Source organism: Neoarius graeffei, chromosome 14, assembly GCF_027579695.1.
Source record: "Neoarius graeffei isolate fNeoGra1 chromosome 14, fNeoGra1.pri, whole genome shotgun sequence".
Classification (NCBI taxonomy): domain Eukaryota; kingdom Metazoa; phylum Chordata; class Actinopteri; order Siluriformes; family Ariidae; genus Neoarius; species Neoarius graeffei.
Genome location: NC_083582.1, coordinates 32,829,896 through 32,857,601, shown reverse-complemented (window position 1 = coordinate 32,857,601; position 27,706 = coordinate 32,829,896). Strand labels below are relative to the sequence as shown.

Genomic DNA, 27,706 nt, shown 5'->3' with positions numbered 1-27,706 from the left:
TAGTGTTGTCAAGTTTGCTATCTTAGTTCCAGAAATTTCGTTTATTTGAGTGACTAAACTTGAGGGGGCTAGTCAGCTAGCAAGAAAGCTGCGCACGGAGGCCAAGCATTGCTGATTTAATTTTGGCGAAGCCATTTGCCAGTCTTCCTTTCGAGGAAAAAATTAAAATTAAAGAGCAGGGTAGACCAACGCCTCAAATTGACTTGGTGAAAAAGGTAGGGAATAATACTCGTTCCTTTCAGCTCTCCTGGTACGAGAAAGTGAATTGGCTAACAGCAAGTGACCCACATCAACAATAGTAAATAGGCTACTTTAGTAATATGTCATGGATGGACCAAAAATATAGAATCTATTTAAAATGTTTATGCTGAGTATATTATATTGGAATATATATTTTTCTGGATATGAATTAAACACAGCTACAATTTGGAAGACATTCTTAAACAAAAACGCAGCCGAGAACATTTCACACTACAGACCTGGATTAAAAGTGAAGGGTTATCAAAATTGTCAATAAAACATTTCTCAGTCAAAATAAGTAAAATATAGGGAAAGTGTCATTGAATGAAATGTGTGGCACCCAGCTCTATGTTTGGCTCCCCAAGGTCAGTGCTTGTGCCTATTCCAGAACACTCTGCTGTTACTGCTGAGGTTCCTGACAAAGAGCTGCTTTCAATAATCAATTTTTAAACAACATGCCACAATTTTAAAATATAAAATGTTAAAATATATCCCCCCCCAACACCACCATCATGTATATTGGACAGTAGGCTAATGGGCCAAAAGAACCTGTTATTTCACAGTTTGTGACCCTGCCAACAATCAGCCAGATCAGAGGCAAGAGTATGGGCAAAATTGATGTTTTTTCTTTTGAAATCTGGAAATATCGTAACCGACCAGCCTCCCCTGTTTGAAAGACTACCAGCCGCCACTGCAACTGAGGTTCTCTTCCAACACAGAAGGGATCCTGAGGAAGTGCCACCAGAGGATGTACCTTCTAAGGAAATTGAACTCTTTTTCTGTCAGTCAGAACATCTTGTTGACATTCTATTATACATTCATTGAAAGTGTTTTAGCTTTTTCTATATGCTGTTGGTATTACTCCATTACTGTACAGGATAGGAACCGCCTGCATAATATTGTCAAGGTGTGTTCTAAGATTATTGGACTTCCTGCTCGCCACCTGAATACTGTGTACGAGCAGCAGGCTAGCGGCCTGGCTCGTCGAATTCTTAAAGGAACAGTCCACCGTACTTCCATAATGAAATATGCTCTTATCTGAATTGAGACGAGCTGCTCCGTACCTCTCCGAGCTTTGCGCGACCTCCCAGTCAGTCAGACGCGCTGTCACTCCTGTTAGCAATGTAGCTAGGCTCAGCATGGCCAATGGTATTTTTTGGGGCTGTAGTTAGATGCGACCAAACTCTTCTGCGTTTTTCCTGTTTACATAGGTTTATATGACCAGTGACATGAAACAAGTTCAGTTACACAAATTGAAACGTAGCGATTTTCTATGCTATGGAAAGTCCGCACTATAATGACAGGCGTACTAACACCTTCTGCGTGCTTCGGCAGCGCATTGATACGGAGCTCAGATATTTTTTTTAGAAAATCGTTACGTTTCGATTTGTGTAACTGAACTTGTTTCATGTCACTGGTCATATAAACCTATGTAAACAGGAAAAACGCGGAAGAGTTTGGTCGCATCTAACTACAGCCCCAAAAAATACCATTGGCCATACTGAGCCTAGCTACATTGCTAACAGGAGTGGCAGCGCGTCTGACTGACTGGGAGGTCGCGCAAAGCTCGGAGAGGTACGGAGCAGCTCGTCTCAATTCAGATAAGAGCATATTTCATTATGGAAGTACGGTGGACTGTTCCTTTAAGGACTCGACTCATGCTTTGTTCCCGGCATTTGAGCAGCTGCCATCTGGTCGCAGGTTCCGCTGTCCGGCCTGTAAGACCCAGAGGAGGAGAGCAACCTTTGTTCCAAGTGTTATTCTCCTCCTGAACTCTAAGAAGTCTAAGACAGTTACAATAACTTAAGTCTTCTGTACAATACTCTAGTGCAATATCACATGTCCTGATATTACAATATCACCTTGTCACTTTAACTACAATGTCACTCTTATCATATTGTCATTTTAATTTTATCCACACGTCATTTTATTTATTTGCCATATTTTATCTGCTGCCCTTTTTTTTTTTTTTTTTTTTTAAACTTCTTTACTGGCAACAGGCCTGCCATTGTTTGTACATAAAACGCTGCTTTTTTTTTTTTTTTGCCCACCCATTTTTGTGATCTTTTTGTGATTATTTTCTTGCTCTTTTAATGTACCGCTCTTTACCCTTCTAATTGCCCTTCGAGGATAAATAAAGTTTTGTCTAAGTCTAAGAAAGACCGACTACAGTAACAGAAAGCGAGAAGAAAAGATGTTATAAGAAGGAAAGGAAACGCAGGACCAAACTCATAAATATCGGCGCTCAGCGAGCACCTCGGTGTGATCAGCTGTTCGTTTAGCGACAGAATGATGGAACTGTCAGTGCACCATCAAAGTAAACCTGTAGATGGCAGCAATGCAACACTGTGGATGCCAGCTGCTGTAAAACCCAAAAGAAGAAGAAGAAAAACCTGCGCATGCGCACACGGACTTCCTCTGTGTGCTTGACTGCGCGAAGCAAGCGATTTCATTCACATTATTTGCTCAGGAATCGCCTCAAATTAAATAACTTCCCAGCCACAGAATGGCCTGATATTTTGTGAGATATTACAGAAATAAACATTTATCACAATGACCACATTTCAGAGCGAACTAAATTTCACAGGTTTTTTTTTTTTTTTTTTTAATGAAATCGAAAGGCCGTCTAGCTTTAAGCACTATATAGAGTGCTGAAACTTTTTTGTGCTTGACCTTGTGGAGGGTTTTGTTTACCTGAACGCTTGCTCTCTCCAGTATGACATTGCTATGTGGTATCCAAGCATGTGACCTCTAGTTATTGGTATCCTGAAATCGTTGACGTTACTCCAAATATCGGTGTCTCTTGGATGTTTTGGAGCCTGATTTATATGTAAAATAAGTTCCACAGACCCCCTCAGAATGGCTTTACTTCATGAATATGATTTTAAAATATTATTTTAAGCTTTCTGTACCTGAGCTCTTTGCTGAGACTGAACATTAGGGCTGAGTTCACTTTGGTGCTTGGTCCCCGAAATATAATATCCTTTAAATATAGGTTGTGATTTCGAAATATTTGAAAACTGCCAAAGAATAATTGGTTTTAGGGACTCTAGGTTGAAATACACGTTATTTCCCAGCTGGGAGGTCCGGATGGTGAAATACCGTGACTGAGGTCTTGAAAGTACTGACTGAGGCCCTCTGGGCTGAGGTCAGTGTTCAAGGCCGAGGTCACGGTATTTCACCATACGGACCGACCTTAAGCTGGTAAATAATATATTTATTTTTTCCTTTACCAAATTCTAACAGAAAACAAGAGCGCCCGAAAGGGAAAACCGAGCCGAGCCGCCATTTTGAATCCTCATTCACGGCTGTAATGCAAATGGCTTCCTCCTCGGTATACAAGTGCACTTCCGTGGCAGGAAAAAAAAACTACATTTTGCTGCCTATGTAGTCCCCTATTTATACAAATAGGAGTCATTCAGGATTCAGCCATGTTTTTGCTCGGCGTTAGCAACAGCTACAGGCTTTTAGCTTTCTCCTGCAATGTTTTCTTTTATTCTTCCTCAGAGTAGTAAAACTCGCTTTCGCTGTGAACACTGTCGTTATCGCTATCCATGATATAAAATTAATGCTATTCTCTTGAGAAATGTTGGCAAAAATTTATAAGATTTTTGATAATCTTATAAATAAATCTTATTAAAAAAAAGATAAATGTTGACAAAAAATGCTACTATGTTTGTTGGTTGTTGTTGAACGAGCGAGTTGCCAGAGGTCCGTAACTGGGGTCTGTAACTGCCAATCAGAGCGCAGGATTTGGACTGCGAAAAAAATTTATATATATATATATATATATATATATATATATATATATATATATATATATATATATATATTCTCCTTTACAGTGTTTTCATGTATTTCATGTCATTGTCCTTTTTATTTGAGGATAACTACAAGTACACGCCTTTCCTCACGTGTTCTGCCTTCAGCATGGTGCCTGCGTTAACGCAACAGATCTGTGGCAGTTCACACCACTGCACGAGGCGGCGTCCAAAAACCGCGTGGAGGTGTGTTCCCTGCTGCTGAGCCACGGAGCCGACCCCACCTTCCTCAACTGCCACAACAAGAGCGCGATTGACCTGGCGCCCACTGCCCTCCTCAAAGATCGCCTGGCCTGTAAGATTAACGATGATATTTCAAATGGCAACAGTTTGGCTGCATATTTATGCTAGTGTCAGTATTTGGAGCAGAATTGCTAATGATGTCATGGAGACGATCAGCTGGGGTGTTGAATAATTAATTGTTAGCTCGTCACCTGAGGGGCTTCATCGTTTCTGCCACAGCAAAAGCACAATTGGATTAGTTGACGCACCGATAGATATGATAAATATCAAAATGTTTAAGTTATTCCACGAAATCGAGTCGTACATGAGCTGATGAGGTGCGTAGCACTGAGTTGGCTATAAGCCATGTATGGCGAGATGGAGTGGAATAACTGTTTTGTTCTATCCACATTCACTGGATTTTGAGAAACGGATCATTTTGAGTTTTATTTTTTGCAAATTCGATAAATAAAAGCTTTATACAAACCGTCCGACAAAATCATTTCCGCTTAGAATGTAAACAAACCGGCGAACTGACAGTAGCAATTTGTGAAGAATGCAATAATTTTGGAAAAAAAAAAAGTTCTTACCATCAAATACTTTTATTCCATATTTTGTTGCTTTTGCGTTTTTTTGGAGTTTTGTTTTCGAGTCGAGTTTTTATTTAGTCCTCGGTTGGTTTAGCAACACGTGCCGCCATTTTGTTTTTCTCTAGTCACGGTATATGAGCTGATATCCTAGTAGTTGAGTAGCCAATCAGAGCACACAACTGGTCCTATCCAGTGAACGTGGGTACAGTAAGTGGTGGGGTTTTTTTTTTGTTGTTTTTTTTAAAAACACGTGTTCTGGAGGTACCGATCATACCTCATCATCCAGAGATCATGAGTTCGAATCCTGATGATGCCACAGCTATCCATGGCTGGGAGCCGAAGAGAGCAAAATTGGCCGTGTACACTAGGGGAGAGAGGAGTCGCGTAGTATCTGTTTCTCATCAATCACCGGTGTCTGTGAGCTCGTGTATGTAGAAGTGGGCGGGTAGCACTCTTCTCCATTTGTGCCTCGGAGGAAGCACGTGATGGCCTTTGCCCTTCCTAGCTGTAGCTGTCGTGTGATGGGGTGAACTATCTGATGGGTGGGAATTGACCATGGGAGAAAATCAGGGGAAATCCCCAAACGAAGATTATGAAATCCAGCTGTCATGACGTTTTCATTCAACTTTTCAAAATAAATTATGTGACTTAAACTTGAGATTTTTCCTTCTGTTCCTTAGAAAAATTTCCTTCATGACATGTTTGTGTTTTATACAAATAGACTGAATGAATAATTTGATTTTGGACTGAACTGATAATTAATTATTACAGTGCCTTGCAAAAGTATTCATCCCCCTTGGTGTTTGTCCTGTTTTGTCGCACTGCAAGCTGGAATTAAAATGGATTTTTTGAGGGTTAGCACCATTTGATTTACACAACATGCCTACCGCTTTAAAGGTGAAAATTGCTGTTTTATTGTGATACAAACAATAAGATGAAAGAAGCAGAAATCTGGAGCGTGCATAGGTATTCACCCCTCAAAGTCAATACTTTGTAGAGCCACCTTTTGCTACAATTGCAGCTGCAAGTCTCTTGGGGTATGTCTCTATTAGCTTAGCACATCTAGCCACTGGGATTTTTGCCCATTCCTCAAGGCAAAACTGCTCCAATTCCTTCAAGTTAGATGGATTGCATTGGTGTACAGCAATCTTCAAGTTATGCCACAGATTCTCAATGGGATTGAGGTCTGGGCTTTGATTAGGTCATTCCAAGACATTTAAATGTTTCCCTTTAAACCACTCCAGTGTAGCTTTAGCAGTATGTTTAGGGTCATTGTCCTGCTGGAATGTGAACCTTCATCCCAGTCTCAAACCTCTGGCCGACTCAAACAGGTTTTCCTCCAGAATTGCCCTGTATTTAGTGCCATCCATCTTTCCTTCAGTCCTGACCAGCTTTCCTGTCCCTGCAGATGAAAAACATCCCCACAGGATGATGCTGCTGCCACCACCATGCTTCACTGTAGGAATGGTGTTCTCAGGGTGTTGGGTTTGTGCCACACATGGCGTTTCCCATGATGGCCAAAAAGATCAATTTTAGTCTCATTTATCAGAGAATCTTCTTCCATGTGTTTGGGGAGTCTGCCACATGCTGTTGGGCAAACTCCAAATGTGTTGTGGGTTGTTTTCCTGGCCACTCTTCCATAAAGCCCCACTCTGTTGAGTGTACAGCTTGAAGTGGGTCTATGGACAGATGCTCCCATCTCCAATGTGGATCTTTGCAGCTCTTTCAGTGTTCTCTTTGGTGTCTTTGTTGCATCTCTGATTAATGCCCTCCTTGCCCAGTCTGTGAGTGAGTTTTGGTGGGCGGCCTTCTCTCGTCAGGTTTGTAGTGGTGCCATATTCTTTACATTTTGCTATCGTGGATTTAATGGTGCTCCGTGGGATATTCAAAGTTTGGGATTTTTAATTTTTTTTTAATAACCCATCCCTGATCTATGCTTCTCCACAGCTTTGTCTCTGACCTGTTTGGAGGCTCCTTGGTTTTCATGTTGCTTGCTTAGTAGTGTTGCAGAATCAGGGTCCTTCCAGAACAGGTTGATTTATACAGATGTCATGTGACAATTCGATTGCACACAACTGGATCTTAATCAACTAATTATGTGACTTATGAAGCGAATTGGTTGGACCAGCTCTTATTTAGGGGTTTCATGTTAAAGGGGGTGAATGCCTACAGTATGCATGCTCCAGATGTCTATTTTTTCATCTTAATTATTGTCACAATAACACAATAATTTTCACCTTCAGAGTGGTAGGCATGTTGTGTAAATCAAATGGTGCTAACCCTCCAAAAATCCATTTTAATTCCAGCTTGTAATGCGACAAAACAGGACAAACACCAAGGAGGATGAATACTTTTGCAAGACACTGTAGATATCATGTAAAGTTCAAGAAATGATCATTTTCGGAAATAAACTAGTGGTTCAGATCTAAATGGGTTCTAACTGTGTCGGTGTTTCCTCCAGATGAGTTCAGAGGTTACGCTCTGCTTCAGGCAGCACGTGAAGCCGACCTCTTCCGCCTTAAAAAGCACCTCTCGCTGGAGACCATCAACTTCAAACATCCCCAAACCCACGAGACGGCTCTGGTACAGTACTCTTCAAAACTCTTTCATGGGGGCCATTGATAAACAGCTACTATAATATTTTTTCATCCTCTTGAACTTTTCCATATTTTCTAGTGTTACAATTTGGAACTGAAAACGAACTTAATTGGCATCATACACTATATGGTCAAAAGTTTGTGGACACTAGGGTGCATGAGTTGCCCCCTAAAAATGAAAAGTTCCTCCGATCATGATGCATTTTTGTTTTTGTGTTCCTTTTGGTAAGAAAACACACTAGGTGAAATATTTTGACAAAATTCAAAAGTTTACTGGTGGCACCAGGAGCTCAAAGTTATGGAAAAAGCTGCTATTTTATGACTTTTTTATGACAAAATTTCAATCACTTTTCATGAAACATTATGGCACCTTATAGAGCAGGGGTGGGCAATTATTTTTTCCATGGGGCCACATGAGAAACAGAAAATTTTGTGGAGGGCCGGACCAAAAGGCTGAACTAAATTCTGCATAATATTAATTGTATTTCTTTATATAAAGTAATAAATAACATTGTTCTTACAAACTGCTAAGACTGGTAAGAGTATGGGGGGAAAAAAACGAGGTTGCCTTACAAAAAAATGTCATTTATTCAATCAAATTTCCCAAAACAATGGTTAACAAAATGTGAACGTTTGTACCTTTTTTTTTTTTTTTTTTTTCCAGTCACATTCACCCCAAAACACAATAAAAGACATCACAATATTGTCTTTCTACTCCAAATATCAAGCAAGATACATCATATTATAATAATGATGCCCACATTTGTAGTCTAATCACCTCATTTGGTGCTTTTCGCCGGAGATCGGCTCCGGCGCCTGCTGGTGACGTCACACGATGTGATTGGCTGGACCGTTTGAAGGATGACGTACAAGTTTGTGGTTGGTCTGGACAAATTACGGAAGTAGTTATCGCGCGATTAGGTTTCGTGGGATTTCATGTCATTTTCATGTCGCGCGCATTGCGTTTTTGTTGAACACAACTTCAAAATAAAAGCAATGCACATTCAGTCCATGCATGAGGTAAAATTAGAAAATACGTTTATTTTGTAATTTCTCATTAACCTTACGCGGGCCGGTCAGAGTGAACCAAAGGGCCGGATGCGGCCCGCGGGCCGTAAAATGCCCAGGTCTGTTGTAGAGTATACCAAATATCTTAGATACACATTTTTAGTGCATATTCTAAATATATTATCAAGCACAGTTTGAGTTTTAGCTGTTCATTGAATCATTGTTCAACTACTTTTAAACAATACAAATGTATTCTGAATCACATTAACGCTTCTCAATCCCTTGCAAAGGTTCTTAACATGATCTCTGGGTCACAAGGAATCAATAAATGGAGTCCAACATTGTGATTCAAACCTCACGCGAAAACATAAAATAAGCGTTTTTTGGCAAAAAATGAACCTCATGGTGCCACCATTAGACTTTTGAATATGGTCAAAAAATTCTACAGGATGTCTTTTATTACTGAAAAGGAACACCCAAACAAAAATGCATCAGATTTTATGAAAGTGAGGGCAACTGATGCACCCTAGTGAACACCTGACCATTACACCCATATGTGATTTTTGAACGTGGCATTCCGGATTTGATTCCCACTTTGCTGTTTTAATATCCTCCACTCTTCCAGGAAGGATTTTTACTAGATTTTGGAGTGCGACTATGGATTTGTGCTCATTCAGCTACAAGAGCATTAGTGATGTCAGACCTGGTATACAGTCGACGTTCCAGTTCATCCCAGTGGTGTTGAGGTCAGGGATCTGTGCAGGACACCCCAATCTTGGCAACCCGTATCGTCCTGCTGGAACAGGTTTAGGCCGCGTAGTCCTAGTGTAAGGAAACTGTAATGCTACAGCATACAGAGACTTCCTATACAATTATGTGCTTCCAAGTTTCTGGAAACAGTTTGGCGAAGAACCATATATGGGTGTGATTGCCAGGCATCCACATGTAGTGTGTGTTTGTTTTTTTTTTTGTTTTTTGTTTTTTTTTTCCATGAGTCGACACAAAATAGCTCATAATATAATGTTTTCCTGGAATATAAACAAAAAAAGTATCATGAAGCTCAAACAGCTATCAAAAGTCCGGGACAAACTTCTGGGAAAGAAAAAGTATCCCAAACTTTGAACATCCTGCAGAGCACCATTAATGCCATCATTTAGAAAAAAGGAAAAATCTGACATAACTATGACTCTACCTAAAGGAGACCATCTGCCAAATTTCACTGACCAGGTAAGGAGGGAATTGGAAAAGCTAAGAAGAGCCCAAGAACAGTCAGCGTGATGCTCCCACCACCATGCTTTGCTGTGCTGATGGTGATGCATAATTCCAAATTGTAGCACTATCTTTAAAAAAAAAAAGGTAAAAAAATACGACACAGCCATAACTCTACCTAAAGGATACCATCCACCAAATTTCAATGACCAGGTAAGGAAGGAATTAGAAAAGCTACGAAGAGCCCAAGGGTAACGGTCAGTGTGATGCTCCCACCACCATGCTTCACTGTGCTGATGGTGATTTTGCATAATTCCAAATTGTAACACTGTCTATTAAAAAAAAAGGGAAACTCTGACGTAACTATGACTCTACCTAAAGGAGACCATCCACCAAATTCCACTGGCCAGGTAAGGAGGGAATCGGAAAAGCTACGAAGAGCTCAAGGGTAACGGTCAGTGTGATGCTCCCACCACCATGCTTCACTGTGCTGATGGTGATGCATAATTCTAAATTGTAACACTGCCAAATATGGAGCAGCTCAAATGGGACAAATAACGCAAGCTCTGTACATCAGACTGTCTGTCCATAGTGACCATTTTGCAGAGATGCCACAGTGCCTGTATTTGTTTCACAGCCCCTTAGTAAGATTCCTCACCAAAAAGCTCCAATAACAATGACCTCCTCTTTGATTTTTGGCAGCACTGCGCCTCTGCGTCACCGTATCCTAAGAGGAAGCAAGTGTGTGAGATTCTGCTGAGGAAGGGCGCCAGTATAAACGACAAGACAAACGAGTGAGTAAGACACCTCGTGTTACTGCTTGCAGGTTTGCGATGTGCTATCCACACTCATCACCACAGGAGGATATTTTTAGAGAGGCACGTTTTAAGTAAGTAGCTGTTCTGCTGAGTGATGTACTGTATTGATGTCAATATTCTTCGCTCCACCTCCTAAAACTAGAGTGCTTAAAGTCTAATTATCATGCCAGGTATTTTCATTTTATCCTCTTTATCTGTAAAATGGCACCCAAATTGTTAAAGCTCGAAATGGCTCCTATTCCATTAGCTCTCGTAGTTCCATGCTCTTCCAGGCCTGAAGGCTAATTTATGCTGACAACCCAGTCCTCGCAGATGGCGTCTGCGTAGCCCCCCCACCTTCGCAGACGCTCTGCGCGCACCTCCCAAAAATTGTGACCACTGCAGAAGCCTCGCAGACAGCGTCGCAGACAAGAGGGCTCTGATTGGTCCACTCTACATCCGCTGTACACGCACTTCCGCTTCCCTTCTTTCCCGGTTTGTTTTGTTTTCACGACCGCCATTTTTAAAAACACGAGCGAAGATGGAGCAGCACGAAGAGCGGTTGATCGAGGAAGTACGTACATCTATACGACTCCAGTTCTAGTCATTATAAGTAACCGGAGGATAAACACTCCACTAACCACACCCACCAACTACTCCTAGCGATTTCGCGACTTCGCGCCCCCTTGCGTTGCGGCGGTGAATAACATCGCGCACGCCTATTACTCCCCGCTCAACGATAAATTACAACTGTCTGCGAAAAGCTATCTGCGAAAGCCTTGTCACAAGAGCATGCAGAGGCCCTTAGCCTGAAGCCTTTTTCTAATAGGATAAATAGTAAAGTTTATTGCTGAAACATTTATCATTAAGTTATTCCACGAAATCTTGTCGTACATGAGCTGATAGCCGATGAGACGCGTAGCACCGAGTTGGCTATAAGCAATGTACGACGAGATTGAGTGAGTGGACTAACTGTTTTATTCTATCCACAGTCACTGGATTTTGAGAAACGGGAGATTTTTATTTTTTGCGAATTCGACAAATAACTTTATTTTAAAAAAAAAAATGTCCGACAATCATTTCTGCTTAGAACGTAAACAAAACGTTCATTTCACTGGAGCAATTTGTGAAAAATGCGATAATTCTTGAAAAATAAAGATTTTGTTGCTTTATTTATTTATTTATTTTTGGGTGTTTTCTTCTCCTTGAAGGTTTTTTTTGGTGGTTGGCAAACCAACTTGGATGCATTACCGCCACCGACTGGGCGGGAGTGTGGATTAGGAGCTTTTGGGGGGGGGTCCTATATTATTTTAGCTATTTCTTTCTCTTTTAAGTACTTGATAATTTTTGGCGTTTTGTTTTCGAGTCGAGTTTTTACTTCGTCCTTGGTTGGTTCAGCAACACGCTCCGCCATTTTGTTTCTCTCTACTCACGGTATATGAGTTGATATACGTAGCCTAGTAGTAGAATAGCCAATCGGAGCACGCGATTGCTCATCTCTAGTGAATGTGGATGGAATCATTTAAATTATACATAGCTGTCTGATCAGAGCTACTCTGATGATGTAGATGTGATTTTCAGTGTTGCGTTCGTGCCATCGTACCTTCTCGTAAATATTGGAGTAACAAACTGGTTTATTACAACCCCGATTCCAAAAAAAGTTGGGACAAAGTACAAATTGTAAATAAAAATGGAATGCAATAATTTACAAATCTCAAAAACTGATATTGTATTCACAATAGAACATAGACAACATATCAGATGTCGAAATTGAGACATTTTGAAATTTCATGCCAAATATTGGCTCATTTGAAATTTCATGACAGCAACACATCTCAAAAAAGTTGGGACAGGGGCAATAAGAGGCTGGAAAAGTTAAAGGTACAAAAAAGGAACAGCTGGAGGACCAAATTGCAACTCATTAGGTCAATTGGCAATAGGTCATTAACATGACTGGGTATAAAAAGAGCATCTTGGAGTGGCAGCGGCTCTCAGAAGTAAAGATGGGAAGAGGATCACCAATCCCCCTAATTCTGCGCCGACAAATAGTGGAGCAATATCAGAAAGGAGTTCGACAGTGTAAAATTGCAAAGAGTTTGAACATATCATCATCTACAGTGCATAATATCATCAAAAGATTCAGAGAATCTGGAAGAATCTCTGTGCGTAAGGGTCAAGGCCGGAAAACCATACTGGGTGCCCGTGATCTTCGGGCCCTTAGACGGCACTGCATCACATACAGGCATGCTTCTGTATTGGAAATCACAAAATGGGCTCAGGAATATTTCCAGAGAACATTATCTGTGAACACAATTCACCGTGCCATCTGCCGTTGCCAGCTAAAATTCTATAGTTCAAAGAAGAAGCCGTATCTAAACATGATCCAGAAGCGCAGACGTCTTCTCTGGGCCAAGGCTCATTTAAAATGGACCGTGGCAAAGTGGAAAACTGTTCTGTGGTCAGACGAATCAAAATTTGAAGTTCTTTATGGAAATCAGGGACGCCGTGTCATTCGGACTAAAGAGGAGAAGGACGACGCAAGTTGTTATCAGCGCTCAGTTCAGAAGCCTGCATCTCTGATGGTATGGGGTTGCATTAGCGCATGTGGCATGGGCAGCTTACACATCTGGAAAGACACCATCAATGCTGAAAGGTATATCCAGGTTCTAGAGCAACATATGCTCCCATCCAGACGACGTCTCTTTCAGGGAAGACCTTGCATTTTCCAACATGACAATGCCAAACCACATACTGCATCAATTACAGCATCATGGCTGCGTAGAAGAAGGGTCCGGGTACTGAACTGGCCAGCCTGCAGTCCAGATCTTTCACCCATAGAAAACATTTGGCGCATCATAAAACGGAAGATACGACAAAAAAGACCTAAGACAGTTGAGCAACTAGAATCCTACATTAGACAAGAATGGGTTAACATTCCTATCCCTAAACTTGAGCAACTTGCCTCCTCAGTCCCCAGACGTTTACAGACTGTTGTAAAGAGAAAAGGGGATGTCTCACAGTGGTAAACATGGCCTTGTCCCAACTTTTTTGAGATGTGTTGTTGTCATGAAATTTAAAATCACCTAATTTTTCTCTTTAAATGATACATTTTCTCAGTTTAAACATTTGATATGTCATCTATGTTCTATTCTGAATAAAATATGGAATTTTGAAACTTCCACATCATCGCATTTTGTTTTTATTTACAATTTGTACTTTGTCCCAACTTTTTTTGGAATCGGGGTTGTACAATTAGCAGAACAAAGAAATAACACCTCCCCCACCTCCCACTGGATGATTCGCAGCACCTTCTAGAGAGCAAAACATTCCCAGAATAAAATGAGGATCTGATTGGAAAAGAAATGCTAGATGTTTCTTTTGACTGTTGTTCAGTTGGAGTCTGTTATCTCGCCGAGTGAAAAATTGCACCTTCTATAATACCCATCTGCCTCTAACACTACTACTACTACTACTTTTGCAGCCTCCTGACGCCGCTGCATCTCGCTGCTGAAAAGTCCCACAATGACATCATCGAAATATTAGTGAAGCATGAAGCCAAAGTAAGGACAGTTATCAACTCCACTCACACACTTCACCGTTTTCTATAAAACAGATTTCCGAGTGAGAATGCTGAGCTCCGAGAGCATGTTCCTGTTTGTGTTCAGGTCAACGCAGTGGACAGTCAGGGGCAGACGCCACTGCACAGGGCCGCTCAGTGCGGACATCTGCAGAGCTGCAGGCTGCTAATGAGCGCCGGCTCGGACCCACTCATCACCTCGCTGCAGGGGTTCACGCCCTCCCAGCTCTCCAACGACTCCATCCAGGACATACTGCAGGGTGAGCGAGCTGATCAGCAGCTTTATACTACATTTTAACTCTTGTTGTGAACTCTCTCTTCTGACGGCATATTCCGTGCTAGATTTCTTTCATTCTTTCTTTTAAAAAAAAAAAAAAGGTGCACTCCTTATTTTTAAGAGCACTTTGAGGAGTCCAAAAAAATGTAGCGCGTGTTCTCAGTACCTCCTGTATTTTCTTGTATCTCGACATCCTTTTCGCAAACAATTTCTTGCGATAATGTTTGAATTTTTGCAAAATTATTTCTGCACACAGCCCTGCTGGTGGCTGTTACAATAATTCTGCAATAATTCATATCTCATGGTCTTTCAAGCTAAAGTTCTTTGTTAGTTATGGCTGGGTTCTTGCCCGAACTGATGATCACATCAGTTTTTCTTTGGCTAATCGGACACCAGGTACGCCACCACTTTCACCGGAGCAGTTGGGGGTTAGGCGCCTTGCTCAAGGGTACTTGAGCCAGTCCTGCTGGTTCAGGGAATCAAACCAGCGACCTTTTGGTCCTAAAGCTGTTTCTCTAACCGTTTGGCCATGGCTTCCCCTTAAAGTTCTGTACAGTCATAAATCTGCATGTTAAGATGACCTTTATAGCCGCTTTGTTGAAGTTTGAAATCGTCAAAAATCAGGGATACGTTAAAAGCATTTTATACATAATGCTTTTCATGTATCTCAGATTTTAATAAAAAAAAAAAAAAAGATCTTAATATTTCTCAATCATCAGCTGTCCGGTTATAGTCCTATGAAAATCCATGAGTTTGACATTTCAAAGTCATTCAAGGTCAAAGGTCATGGTGCCAAGTGAAAGCCCATATGGCACTTCCTGTAAGTTGGTAATGGTAAACATCTGTCTACCATCAACCGTTTTTCAAGTTACAGCCCTCTGAAAATCCGTGACCTTGAGTTTGACCTTTCAGGGTCACTCAGCAACACTAACGACTCCATGTCCTCCATGTTTATTGTTTACTATCCGGGTCGTGAGACTACCGCTTAAAAGGTCACTGATGTCACTGTTTTCGCCGCCTAACGACATCACGTGACGTCCACCCACTTTCGCTAACTCCACCCAATGTGTTCACCCACTTCCAGCCAGCACGGTTCAGCGCGGTTGTAGTCGAAATGCAACTCCAACAGCCCCGCTCAGCTTGACTCAGCACGGCATCAGCCCGACTCAGCCGCGTTGGTAGTGGAAAAGCGGCAATAGACACAGACAACCATTCACACTCACATTCACACTTACGGTCAATTTAGAGTCACCAGTTAACCTAACCTGCATGTCTTTGGACTGTGGGGGAAACCGGAGCACCTGGAGGAAACCCACGCGGACACGGGGAGAACATGCAAACTCCACACAGAAAGGCCCTCGCCGGCCACGGGGCTCGTACCCGGACCTTCTTGCTGTGAGGCGACAGCACTAACCACTACACCACCATGCCACCCATAAGTGCATATGGACAGTAAATACAGCAAAAAAGTTTGGATTAAAATTCTTCCTTCTGTATCTTTTCGTTGAGGTTTTTGGAGCACTGAGGTGCTGGTATTGCTGTTTTGTGTGAACAGCTTATCTTTTCTCCACTAGGAGTGCTGGCAGGGAATTTGGACACAGACAGGCAGCTCCTGGAGGCCTCCAAGTCAGGGGACCTGGAGACTGTAAAGGTAAATGGAGTGATTGATTGATTGTTTACTCCACTAAACACCTCTTCCATGATCAGCGACTGTCCATCAACAGTCAGCTTGTGTTCACTGCTTAGATAGGAATACAGTAGGCTCTACACATCACATCCCTCAATTATACATCATAATTATCCAACAGTCCTGGCAAGCGTGTCTATATTAGGGCCCGACTGAAAAACCAGCTAAATGTCAATAAATTGGTATCAGCGTTTGTAACGGCCAGTAAATTCTCATTTACCCTGCAACCCCGCTATAACGAACTCCTTGAGGGACGTCCAAAAAGTCCGTAATACTGAAATGGACCCACTTACGCATCACATCACTCACGTTATATGCGAAGTTTTAGCCTTATCACGAATTTCTCCTTCCCGGTCACTGTCGCAGTTTTCGAAGTCTTCCCTCTTAGGATCATTCATGTGTTGCAAAGTGCAGATGTCATTTCTGTCGCGAAGCGGGGGTTATAATAATGCTGCCGGTACGCTTTAACTAGGTGTTAAGTTCAGCGGTATCAGCAGTCATTTCATCCTTTTTCTCGATCCTTTTGATCACCGTTCTCGATAATTGTTAGTGATCGACACCTAAACGAGGCTCGTTAAGCCTTTGTTTCATAGCGTTAACATGTATTTATTGTTACCTTGACTGCAGGCTTGATTACTTATTGTTTTGTCTCTGGTGGGAAGAGGAGTGCGTGGCTCAGGCTACGTTTACATTACGTCGAATCAGCGGATCATCAGATTAACGTTCTTAAAACGATTCGCGTTTACACTAAAACCGTTAGCCGTGCACACAGCAACACCAATACGCGGATACGCTCGGCTCCGCAGGCATCCTGCGCTCCAAATCACTCCGCCCTGAACAGCGAGTGCCCTCTGGAGGGTGTGCACTCCGGCCCTGCGCAGCTCACAGAGCGCGCGAGTGAAGTGAACAAGCCACGATTCTGGACTGAGCCGCTGTGTGTGAGATCCCAGCGCATATCACTTATTACTTGCAAGTGGAAGGATGGCAAGCCTAAAGACAATCATAACTACACAATGGGCAGTATTTGCATCAGTATTTGCAGTATTTTCATACTTTTATACTCTTTAATGAAAGGTGATACAAGGCGGAAGTCTGCGCCGTTTTTCAGCAGTCGCGTCACATGACCAACGCCAGCGAATCAGGAAGGTGGATGTCACAGTGACGTTGTCCAATGAGACGCCAGCTAGAGCTCAGCACAGCGTATTCGTGTATTCTCAATGTTTACACAGCACCGGAGCTGATACGATCTAGATTGAATACGTGGACGCTGGCGGATTCCCATTTCCCCGCTTTTTCAGGGGGGTTAATGTAAACGGACAGTGCATCCGCGAAGAAAACGAGACAGACACGGTCTAGTGTAAACGTAGCCTCAGTGTGTCATGTAAGCAGGCAAATGACTGATGTAATTGCAGGAAGAGCGTTTATTTACAAACAGACAGGCAAACAGTTTTTAAAAAAAGAAAATAAAACGCAAGACAGAGTTGTGAAACGGGTAATGGTCACACGAGGCACAGACAGAATGGCGAAGGCAAAGCAGGGCTCGACATTAACAGTAGCCCGATTGCCTGGGGCAACCATTCAATAGATTCGGACAACCAGGCTCTCACAAATGCTTGCCTGATCGGGCAACTACCCAAATATGTCAACTTGCGTGAAAAATGATGTTTATTCATTCATATTATGATGAAATTCCATCACGATTTGCGATTGTTTGACTCGGAAAGACCGCGTCCATGTTATCATTACGGGATGTTCAATAACTAGCGGAATTCATATTTGCACATCGCAGGCTCGCAATGCAGTTTCCCATTGCTAATATCGCGTAGTGCATATTCAGTGTTCTATTCAGACCCTCCAGGATTTCGCGATGTTGCGATTTGCAACTTCAACGCAAATTCAACCAATCCCCGCGAATTCAGGGCGGTGTTGCAATTATATCCAATCACCGCAACTTTCCCGCAAATTTGACCAATCGTTGGCGTCGTCTTGAGGTGACGTCGACAAACTACCTTCCGCCTTACTTCCGTGTATATGTTCAAGAGAAGCAGCATGTGCGCAGTGTTGCCAGATTCGGCGGTTTTAAGTGCATTTTGGCGGGTTTTGAACATATTTTGGACTGGAAAACGTCAGCAGTATCTGGCAACACTGCATGATGTGCGAGTCAGTGTTTATGTCGGCTTAAATTCTGTTACTGAAAGTGTGTTATGTTTACAGTGAAGGACTGTGTGCACTTTACATTAATTTTTTTTTTACTTAATACAAGAAATTAATGGATGCCAACATTTTTGCCAAAATGGTATTTTATTTTCCATTGTTTAGGCAGCTTCAGCATCATACTGTGAGATTCTGTTCAAATTGTTTGTTTTTTCTTCTATGAAGCCTGAGCCATTTATTTTATTAGTTTTATAATTATTGTTTAATTTAGTCTTCAGGAGAGACTGCCTGCACACAGTACTAGTATTAAGTTTTGTTTTGTTTTTTTCCCTTACATGAAAGCTGAGGCATTTATATTATATTTTAAGGGAACTTCATGTTGTGCTGTGAGGTTCTCTGCACTTTAACTTTTGAACCAACAGGTGCATTTGGATAAGTAAAGCCTATTTTTCTGCATTTTTGTAGTCCTGGTAATCTTCTTTTATATTGGTAAAGTTGTTTATAGGACCATTTCTCAGTGTTTTTGTTTTTTTTAATCAATAATAACTTAATATTTAACGTCACTCAATTTTAATCACAAAAAGAGAAAATCGCAACAATTTCTCACAACTTTCACTTCCTCCCGCAATGTAATCGCAACAAAAACCTAAAAAACATCGCAACTTTCATTGCAATTTTTTGGAAAAACCCCCGCAACATCAGACATTTTAGCCAGCAACAATCACAAAAAAGGCCCGTGAAATCCTGGGGGGACTGTCTATTGGTATGTCCTTCACTACATGACTAATTACCGCATTACTCGCACGGGGCGCTAGTGTCAGTGCTTGTTGATGCAGACAGCGTCTGAGAAGGTTGAATAATAAATTAAAAAAAAATATGTAATATTTGGGTAACCATTTTCTGAGTTCGGGCAACCAGATTTCTACAAATGGTTGCCCGAATGGGCAACCATGTCTCAAAGTTAACATAGAGCCCTGCAAAGACGAAAGGCAGAGTCCAAATACACAAAACAAAGTCCAAAACAGAAAGGTGGTACACTGATATAAGGCTTGGGTAATGCGAGACACTTGGTACAGTGTGTATACTTTGCCAAGTCTGTGTGTTTAGAGCAGCCTTTCTCAACCGGGGTGCCGTCTGGCTTCATTAAGGGTGCCGTCAAAAAAATTATGTATTCTAACATTGAAATAAATAAAATGAATTAAAATTCCAAAAAACAATAGTTACACTAATGCAGATCATTTCCGCCTCATGCATCATCAAAATTTCTCTCATGGCCCCCTTTCCCATGTCACAACGTCACTGCCAGGGTCAGCGTATGGTCAGCGTGACTGCGTATATTTTATATGGGGGTGCCTTGAGAATTTATGTACTTCTGAAGGGTGCTGTGACTGAAAAAAGGTTGAGAAACACTGGTTTAGAGAATCGTTATAAGCGTGCGCTGTGATTGCACTCTAATCTGGAACAGGTGCATAGTACTGTAATTGGTCCTAATGGCATGTGGACGTGACGCAGTGGTGGTGGGTTTTTTTTGTTTTTTTTTGGGGGGGGGGGGGGGGGGGGGACTGCTTGTCATTAAAGGCAGGGGACATGAACATAGTTTGTAATATGTGAAAGTTTGTAGCAAGAGTACGTTATTGCGGGGTTGCAGTGTAATTAAAAAAGAAACTGCGAGACAGAAGATTGATACTGTAACCATGTTGAGTGTCGTCATTGCATAGTTTGTCCACTGCAACTCCATTGTTGGCAACGCACGTATTTGGACCAGCACAAATCACAACAATCGGCTAACCCAAGCAGAGTCGGGCATCCCGTGTATCGGCCAATAATATCGGTTATTGGAAATCATACCTTTTTTTTATGTCATTATTAATGCCATAAGTCTGTTATTGGTCTCGCCCTTTTCCAAATGTGCAAGTTTATTTTTAGCATTCTACTTTGAATAAACGTCCTCTGACATTTTCAGTGGAATGTGCTTGCTGAGAAGGAATTTGTTTGCAGCAGGAAATAATGTTATCTATCATTATTTGTACCCCCGCTCCGAAGTACCTCGGTCTGTCCGTATCTCCGTCCGTCCAAAATGTTCCTTTTTCTCAGCAACCACAAATCATAACCACTTGGTACCAAACTTCAGCTTGGGGTTCTATACCGTGTTTACCGTTTTCAGGTCTGTTGCACATCGACTTCCTGTTTATCAACTGAATGGATTTATGAAACGTATAGCGTGGATTTCCAAAATTTTCAAAGCACTCTTCTCAGCAGCTACAAATCACATCTGCTTGATATTTGGTACCGAGCTTCAGCTTGGGGTTCTCTACCATGTGTACCATTTTCAGGTCTGTTCCACATCAACTTCCTGTTTACCGACTGAATGTATTTACAAAACGTATAGCGTGGATTTCCAAAATTTTTGTAGCATTTTTCTCAGCAGCTACAAATCGCATCTGTTTGATATTTGGTACCGAGCTTCAGCTTGGGGTTCTATATCATGTGTACCATTTTCAGGTCTGTCGCACATCAACTTCCTGTTTTACTGACTGAATGCATTTATGAAACACACAGCATGGATTTTGGTGCTATTTCAAAATGACCATTTACCAGGATGCTATTTGAAATCCCTGGGGAGACACACTGCTCTTTACTTACTTGTTTCAGGGTTAATTATTTGTTGAAGTCAACATTCATGATAAGTGTCCTATTCCCAGGGTGGCCGCGGGTCCTTAAGTCTTAAATTTAATTTTCCTAAAATAAGGCCATTAAAAAGTCTTAAGTTGTCTTAAATTTCAAACCCTGTGGTCTTAAATTTTCAATCTTAAATTTATGGAGATTTTACTCAGTCATATCGTTAAAATGTGGTACACTTTGGATGGGGAAAAAGTTTAATCGTTTTTGATGCTCACAATTATACCGCGCAGGCTCCGAATCCACCGGTTGCTAGACACACGTGTGCTTGACAACCACTCAGTGCCTGATCTGTTGATGGAGGGTAGTCCGAGACACAATGGGTAAATGTAAATTTAATGATAACTGGCTGCAAGATGCAAAATACTCGTGGTGGCTGAAAGCTGTACCCAAAGATGCCAACGAGGCATACTGTGTAGCATGCTGTAAGACTTTTAAGTTGGGCACAATGGGGATAAGAGCGGTGGACTCTCGTATGAAGAGCACGTTGCTTTTGCTAAAGGCCGCGAGCATCAGCCTCAAATATCCGACTTCAGCGCTGCCACCACTAACGGTCGTGGAGAAGAGGATAGATCTGCGAGATGTAAGAGAATATTGTGTGTGTGTGTGTGTGTGAGAGAGAGAGAGAGAATATATTCTATTGCATGCATGTGAGAGAATAGTATTGTTTGTGTGTGGGTATCGTTCCAAGTGTTTTAAGAAGTGCAAGTGAGCAGACCTTTCAAGTGAGTGAGCCGAAATTTCAGGTGTCTGTGCATTCACATTGCGTAACTGTTGTTTTCTGCATTGTTGTTTGACCAAAGATGGAATTGAACAATTCTGCTTACAATGTGACTCCCCAAGCAGAGAAAATAATAATTTTAAAAAACTCTTGCATTGGATTCTGTGTGTGAGACTCCATTCACATTTTCAGTCAGTGCGTTTACATGCACATAGAGAAAATCGAATTTCTGCCGTAGCTCGACTGAAATCGAAGTTCTAAATGCCATGGAAACACCTTAGCTCGGCTGAAATTGAACCAAACTGGATTTCCTGTAATCGAGCTATGCGACCTAGATTATGCGATTGTAGCCGAGCTACTTAGTGCATGTAAACCCTATCAAGCTACGTAGTCGAGCTACTTACTTCAGCACTGCCCCTTCCGGGAGTGACAAGACCACAAGCGGGAAACACAACAGCCTTGGTCGGCATGACAACGCGATGGTGTACAGAATGTTCAGCAAGTGCTGAGCTGCTTCGTTGTTGTCCATCTTCTCTCTCTCGATGTTGCTGTCCTCGTCGTCATTCTTCTTGTGAACACGGAACTGATAACTTTGTTTATACTCTTGAATAGCTCTTCTTCATGACGACAACCGGAAGTGTACCAACACGATGGGGCGTGTAGCGCCACCTGTGGCTCGGGTGCACAATGTACCTCACACAATAGCTCGATTTCTTTGTGTGCATGTAGGATTGGATTTCTCTGGCACCCCTGCTGGGACCCTTAGCTCGATTACCGACAGTAGCTCGATTTGGATGTGCATGTAAACGCACGGAGTGTTACATTGGATTCAAACGCTGTGACTGCATTCTGATTGTCACATAGTTACAAGTTTATCCGATCCTTATATTGTGTTCTGAGTGTGTGAATGCCTGTCAAGGAAAAGAAATGAAGTACTTCTACTAGAATAGTGTGTTCTGGTTTACAAGAACAATAAAGGCCAATTTATGCTGACAACCCAGTCCTCGCAGATAGCGTCGCAGACAGCGTCTGCGTAGCCCCCCCACCTTCGCAGACGCTCTGCGTGCACCTCCCAAAAATTGTGACCACCGCAGAAGCCTCGCAGACAGCGTCGCAGACAAGAGGGCCCTGATTGGTCCACTCTACATCCGCTGTACACGCACTTCCGCTTCCCTACTTTCCCGGTTTGGTTTGTTTTCACGACCGGCATTTTTAAAAACACGAGCGAAGATGGAGCAGCACGAAGAGCGGTTGATCGAGGAAGTGAGGAAGTACGTACATCTATACGACTCCAGTTCTAGTCATTATAAGTAACCGGAGGATAAACACTCCACTAACCACACCCACCAACTACTCCTAGCGATTTCGCGACTTCGCGCCCCCTTGCGTTGTGGCGGTGAATAACATTGCGCACGCCTATACTCCCCGCTCAACGATAAATTACAACTGTCTGCGAAAAGCTATCTGCGAAAGCCTTGTCGCAAGAGCATGCAGAGGCCTTAAGTTACATTAAATTGTATAGTTTTTTTTTTTTCAAAAGAGTATGTTTTTGCGTGACTTTAGGTGTGGTCTTAATTTTTTTTGGAACATGGTATGGAAAAGTCTTAAATTTAACTTGGACAAACCTGTAGACACCCTGTATTCCTTCGATTGCTTGTGTTCTGGTCTAAGCGGGGGGGAGGAACACAAGTAGGCAGCAGCTCACAGTTGATCTTGTGTGTTGTTGCAGAAGCTGTGCACACTACAGAATGTGAATTGCAGGGACGCAGAGGGCCGTCAGTCCACGCCGCTCCACTTTGCAGCTGGCTACAACCGCGTGGCCGTGGTGGAGTACCTGCTGCAGCATGGTGCTGATGTACACGCTAAAGATAAAGGGTGCAAACTCCTTTCACGACATTCCTATGACCATTTGCTTGTTTGCCATCTAGGAAGACCCTGATTTTACAAGTGGTATGTGTTTGGTTTAATCTTGCCTTAGGGGTCTGGTTCCATTACATAACGCATGCTCATATGGCCACTACGAGGTGGCGGAGCTGCTGGTGATACATGGTGCTGTGATTAACGTAGCTGACCTGTGGAAGTTTACGCCGTTGCACGAGGCTGCTGCAAAGGGCAAGTACGAGATCTGCAAACTGCTGCTTCAGGTAGGAACTTGGTTACACAGAATCTATTAAAAACGCGTGATGTGGTTGCAGTTGATATATTAAATAGTTATAAAAATGTATTGAAATCCAAAATTGGGCCTCATTTATCAAGTAGGATATGAAGGATTTCTTCGTACACAAGAAGTTTGTGAAAATCCAGTTAGCTTGGAAATGGTTCATGTGCCGTAAGAGCGGAGTTTCTGTCGGAGATTCACCAAGGTGTGAGGCTTCGAACCATGGTTCACTGCAAATTTATACACATGGATAGAAGTTTTAAGTAGCTTTTATAGCTGATTATTCCCCAAGTCTTTGGTAGCTGATGCGCTGCACTGGCTGAGCTGCATTACTGGAATATCCAGGATGTATTATTCAGTCCACATTCCCTGGATGTGAGCAATCGCGTGCTCTGATTGGTTACTGTACTACTAGAATATCAGCTCGTATACCGTGAGTAGAGAAAACCAAAATGACGGAGCGTGTTGCTGAACCAACCGAGAACGCAATAACGCTACTATGAGGTAGGGTCAAAGAAAAACATCCAGGCCCAGCTAAATTTTGCAATCAGTTTCAGGTCAGTTCAGTTGGTCAGGTTCAATGCCCGAACTGATAATCACATCAGTTTTTCTTTGGCTAATCAGACACAAGGTACGCCACCACTCTTGCTGGAGCGGTTGGGGGTTAGGTGCCTTGCTCAAGGGCACTTAAGCCAATCCTGCTAGTCTGGGGAATCGAACCAGCAACCTTTTGGTCCCAAAGCTGTTTCTCTAACCATTAGGCAATGGCTTCCCCTTGCAATAAATAAATAAATAAACGTACATCAGCTCTCCCAAAAGCATGTGGGAAAATGTGTTATGGTCCAATGAAACCAAGGTTGAACTTTTTAGCCACAATTCCAAAAGGTATGTTTGGTGCAAAAACAACACTGCGCATCACCAAAAGAACCTCATCCCCACGGTGAAGCATGGTGGTGGCAGCATCATGTTTTGGGGTCGTTTTTCTTCAGCTGGAACAGGGGCTTTAGTCAAGGTGGAGGGAATTATGAACCGTTCTAAATACCAGTCAATTTTGGCAAAAAACCTTCAGGTGTCTGCTAGAAAGCTGAAGACGAAGAGGAATTTCATCTTTCAGCATGACAACAACCCCAAAAAAGTTTTGGAACGGCCCAGCCAGATCCCAGACCTAAATCCAATTGAAAATCTGTGGGGTGACCTGAAGAGGGCTGTGTACAAGAGACGCCCTCGCAATCTGACAGATTTGGAGCGCTTTTGCAAGGAAGAGTGGGCAAATATTGCCAAGTCTAGACGTGGCAGGCTGATCGACTCCGACCCAAAAAGACTGAATGCTGTAATTAAATCAAAAGGTGCTTCAAGGGTGTGCACACTTATGCAACCAGCTTATTGTACGTTTTTTATTATTTGTTTTTCCCAGTAACAGATTTGTTTGTTTTTCAGTTGAATTGTACAGGTTATAGGCCACATTAAAGGTGGGAAAAGTTTTGAAATTATTTATTGTGGTCTCATAGGATTTTCTGATGTTAAAATAATTTTAACAGGGTGCGTACTTTTTTTTTTTTTTTTTTTTTTTTTTTTTTAAATAAATACTGTAGGAGGCTCTGTGTCTACCGTTTTTAGTCATTATTTTGTTGTCTTTAGCTCTTGGTGAGCTTTGCTTTTTATGGAGTTTTGTGGGTGCCAATAAATATAAATCACCTGTGCTGTGAATGTGCTTGGTGGTTTCCCGATGATTTGGATTTTGTCAACAAAGGCGTGTGAGCATGTCCTTTTGTAAGTCCGGTAGGAATATTTACTTCAGTTTGCCTCTGAAAACATTTACACGCAACTTTTTAAATGAGGCCCAGTGGTGTTACACGCGTGTTGAGGTCTGGGGTTTTTTTTTTTAAATGGTATTTACTATATTGGTATTTTCACATTCAAACTCTGAATGCTGTTGAATCCCACCTCCACCAGCATGGCGCAGATCCCAGCAAGAAGAATCGTGACGGGAACACACCTCTGGACCTGGTGAAGGAGGGGGACACGGACATCCAGGACCTACTGAGGGGAGACGCAGCGCTGCTGGAGGCTGCGAAGAAAGGCTGTCTGACCCGCGTGAAAAAACTCTGCAGTCTCGGGAATGTTAACTGCAGGGACACACAGGGACGCCACTCTACACCACTCCATCTGGCAGGTTAGCGCACACGGCGGGGTTTTACACACCCGCACTTACTTACACACCATACCTTCCTTACTAGCTGGTCTAACTTGACTGACTTAACTTTTTATTTAGTTACAGTTGACATTTAGTTTTGTTGTTTGATAGCTGGTTATAATAACCTGGAGGTGGCGGAGTATTTGCTGCAGCATGGCGCAGAGGTCAATTCACAGGACAAAGGAGGTCTCATTCCTTTACATAACGCTGCTTCCTATGGGGTGAGTCTCGTACACATTAAGGCTGCTGCCTGTAGGCCATGACTATTATTATTATCACAGACATGCCAAATTTTACACATTTTCTGCACAAACAATTTGAGGGTAGCGGAGGGGTTTTGAACTCTCTCTTATTAACTAACCTCTTGGAAACCATGCCCCCTTCCCACATTTAGAAATAGTCTAGACTTTTGTTTATTAAACTTTCACTTAAAACTAAATAAAATTTTTAAAATGTAACAAAATATACGAAATACAATAAAAAAAAATATATATATATATATATATATATATATATATATATATATATATATATATATATATATATATATATATATGGTGCAGGTCTCACAACAGAGCTGGACCCCAGTTAAAGTGTGCCCTATATAGAAATCTAAAATAACTACATTAATATGACTTTGGGAGGTCCGTATGGTGAAATACCGTGATCGAGGTCTTGAAAGTACTGAGCAAGGCCCTCTGGGCCGAGGTCAGTATTCAAGGCCGAGGTCACGGTATTTCACCATACGGACCGACCTTAAGCTGGTAAATAATATACTTTATTTTTTTTCCTTACCAAATTCTAACAGAAAACGAGAGCGCCCGAAAGGGAAAACCGAGCCGCCATTTTGAATCCTCATTCACGGCTGTAATGCAAATTGCTTCCTCCTCGGTATACAAGTGCACTTCCATGGCAGGACAAAAACTACATTTTGCCGCCTATGTAGTCCCCTATTTATACAAATAGGAGTCATTCAGGATTCAGCCATGTTTTTGCTCGGCGTTACCAGGTTAGAGGTTTTTAGCTTTCTCCTGAAATGTTTTCTTTTATTTCGTCTTCCTCAGGGTAGTAAAACTCGCTTTCGCTGTGAAGACTGTCGTTATCGCTATCCATGCTGTAAAATTAATGCTATTCTCCTGAGAAATGCTGGCAAAACTTTATAAATTTTTTGATAATCTTATAAATAAATCTTATTTAAAAAAGAAGATAAATGTTGACAAAAAATGCTACTATGTTTGTTGTTGTGAACAAGCGAGTCGCCAGAGGTCCGTAACTGGGGTCCGTACCATAGGATACGGACCCGCTCGCCAGCCAGAGCACAGGATTTGGTGGAAACCCAGACCGTGAAAAAAAAAACTTATTAAATCATATCCACAAGCTCGTACATTAAATCCATGACAACAAGAACATCGACAGGGTGTAATCATAACGTAAAACAGGCTTGTGGATACCACTTCAAAATATAAAATTGAAATTTCAATTCTTAATACCTAAAAGCAGCTATTAAACCTATTTTGTGTGTGGGGGGGGTATATACAGTGGATATAAAAAGTGTACACACCCCGTTAAAATGATCGTTTTTTCTGATGTTACAAAAAAAAAAAAGACCACGATAAATAATTTCAAAACTTTCCCCACCTTTTAATATGACCTATAACCTGTACAGTTCAATTGAAAAACAAACCAATCAATCTGTTAGGGGGGAAAAATAAAAAATATACAATAAGCTGGTTGCATAAGTGTGCGCACCCTTAGACTAAGGCCGAATCCCATTT

The 27,706-nt window shown here is 41.9% G+C and overlaps 1 protein-coding gene across 3 annotated transcripts in view; it reads left to right on the top strand.

Moving 5' to 3' along the window:
* LOC132898136 (poly [ADP-ribose] polymerase tankyrase-2-like) overlaps positions 1–27,706 on the top strand; it is a 136,154-nt gene that overhangs the window by 31,505 nt on the left and 76,943 nt on the right. For all 3 annotated transcript variants that reach the window (XM_060939549.1, XM_060939548.1, XM_060939547.1), the window contains 10 exons: positions 4,170–4,356; positions 7,335–7,456; positions 10,390–10,481; positions 13,966–14,044; positions 14,150–14,321; positions 15,913–15,989; positions 23,309–23,454; positions 23,558–23,723; positions 25,691–25,910; positions 26,043–26,152. In XM_060939549.1, the coding sequence (XP_060795532.1) occupies positions 4,170–4,356; positions 7,335–7,456; positions 10,390–10,481; positions 13,966–14,044; positions 14,150–14,321; positions 15,913–15,989; positions 23,309–23,454; positions 23,558–23,723; positions 25,691–25,910; positions 26,043–26,152 (1,371 nt within the window). The remainder of the gene's footprint in view (positions 1–4,169; positions 4,357–7,334; positions 7,457–10,389; positions 10,482–13,965; positions 14,045–14,149; positions 14,322–15,912; positions 15,990–23,308; positions 23,455–23,557; positions 23,724–25,690; positions 25,911–26,042; positions 26,153–27,706) is intronic.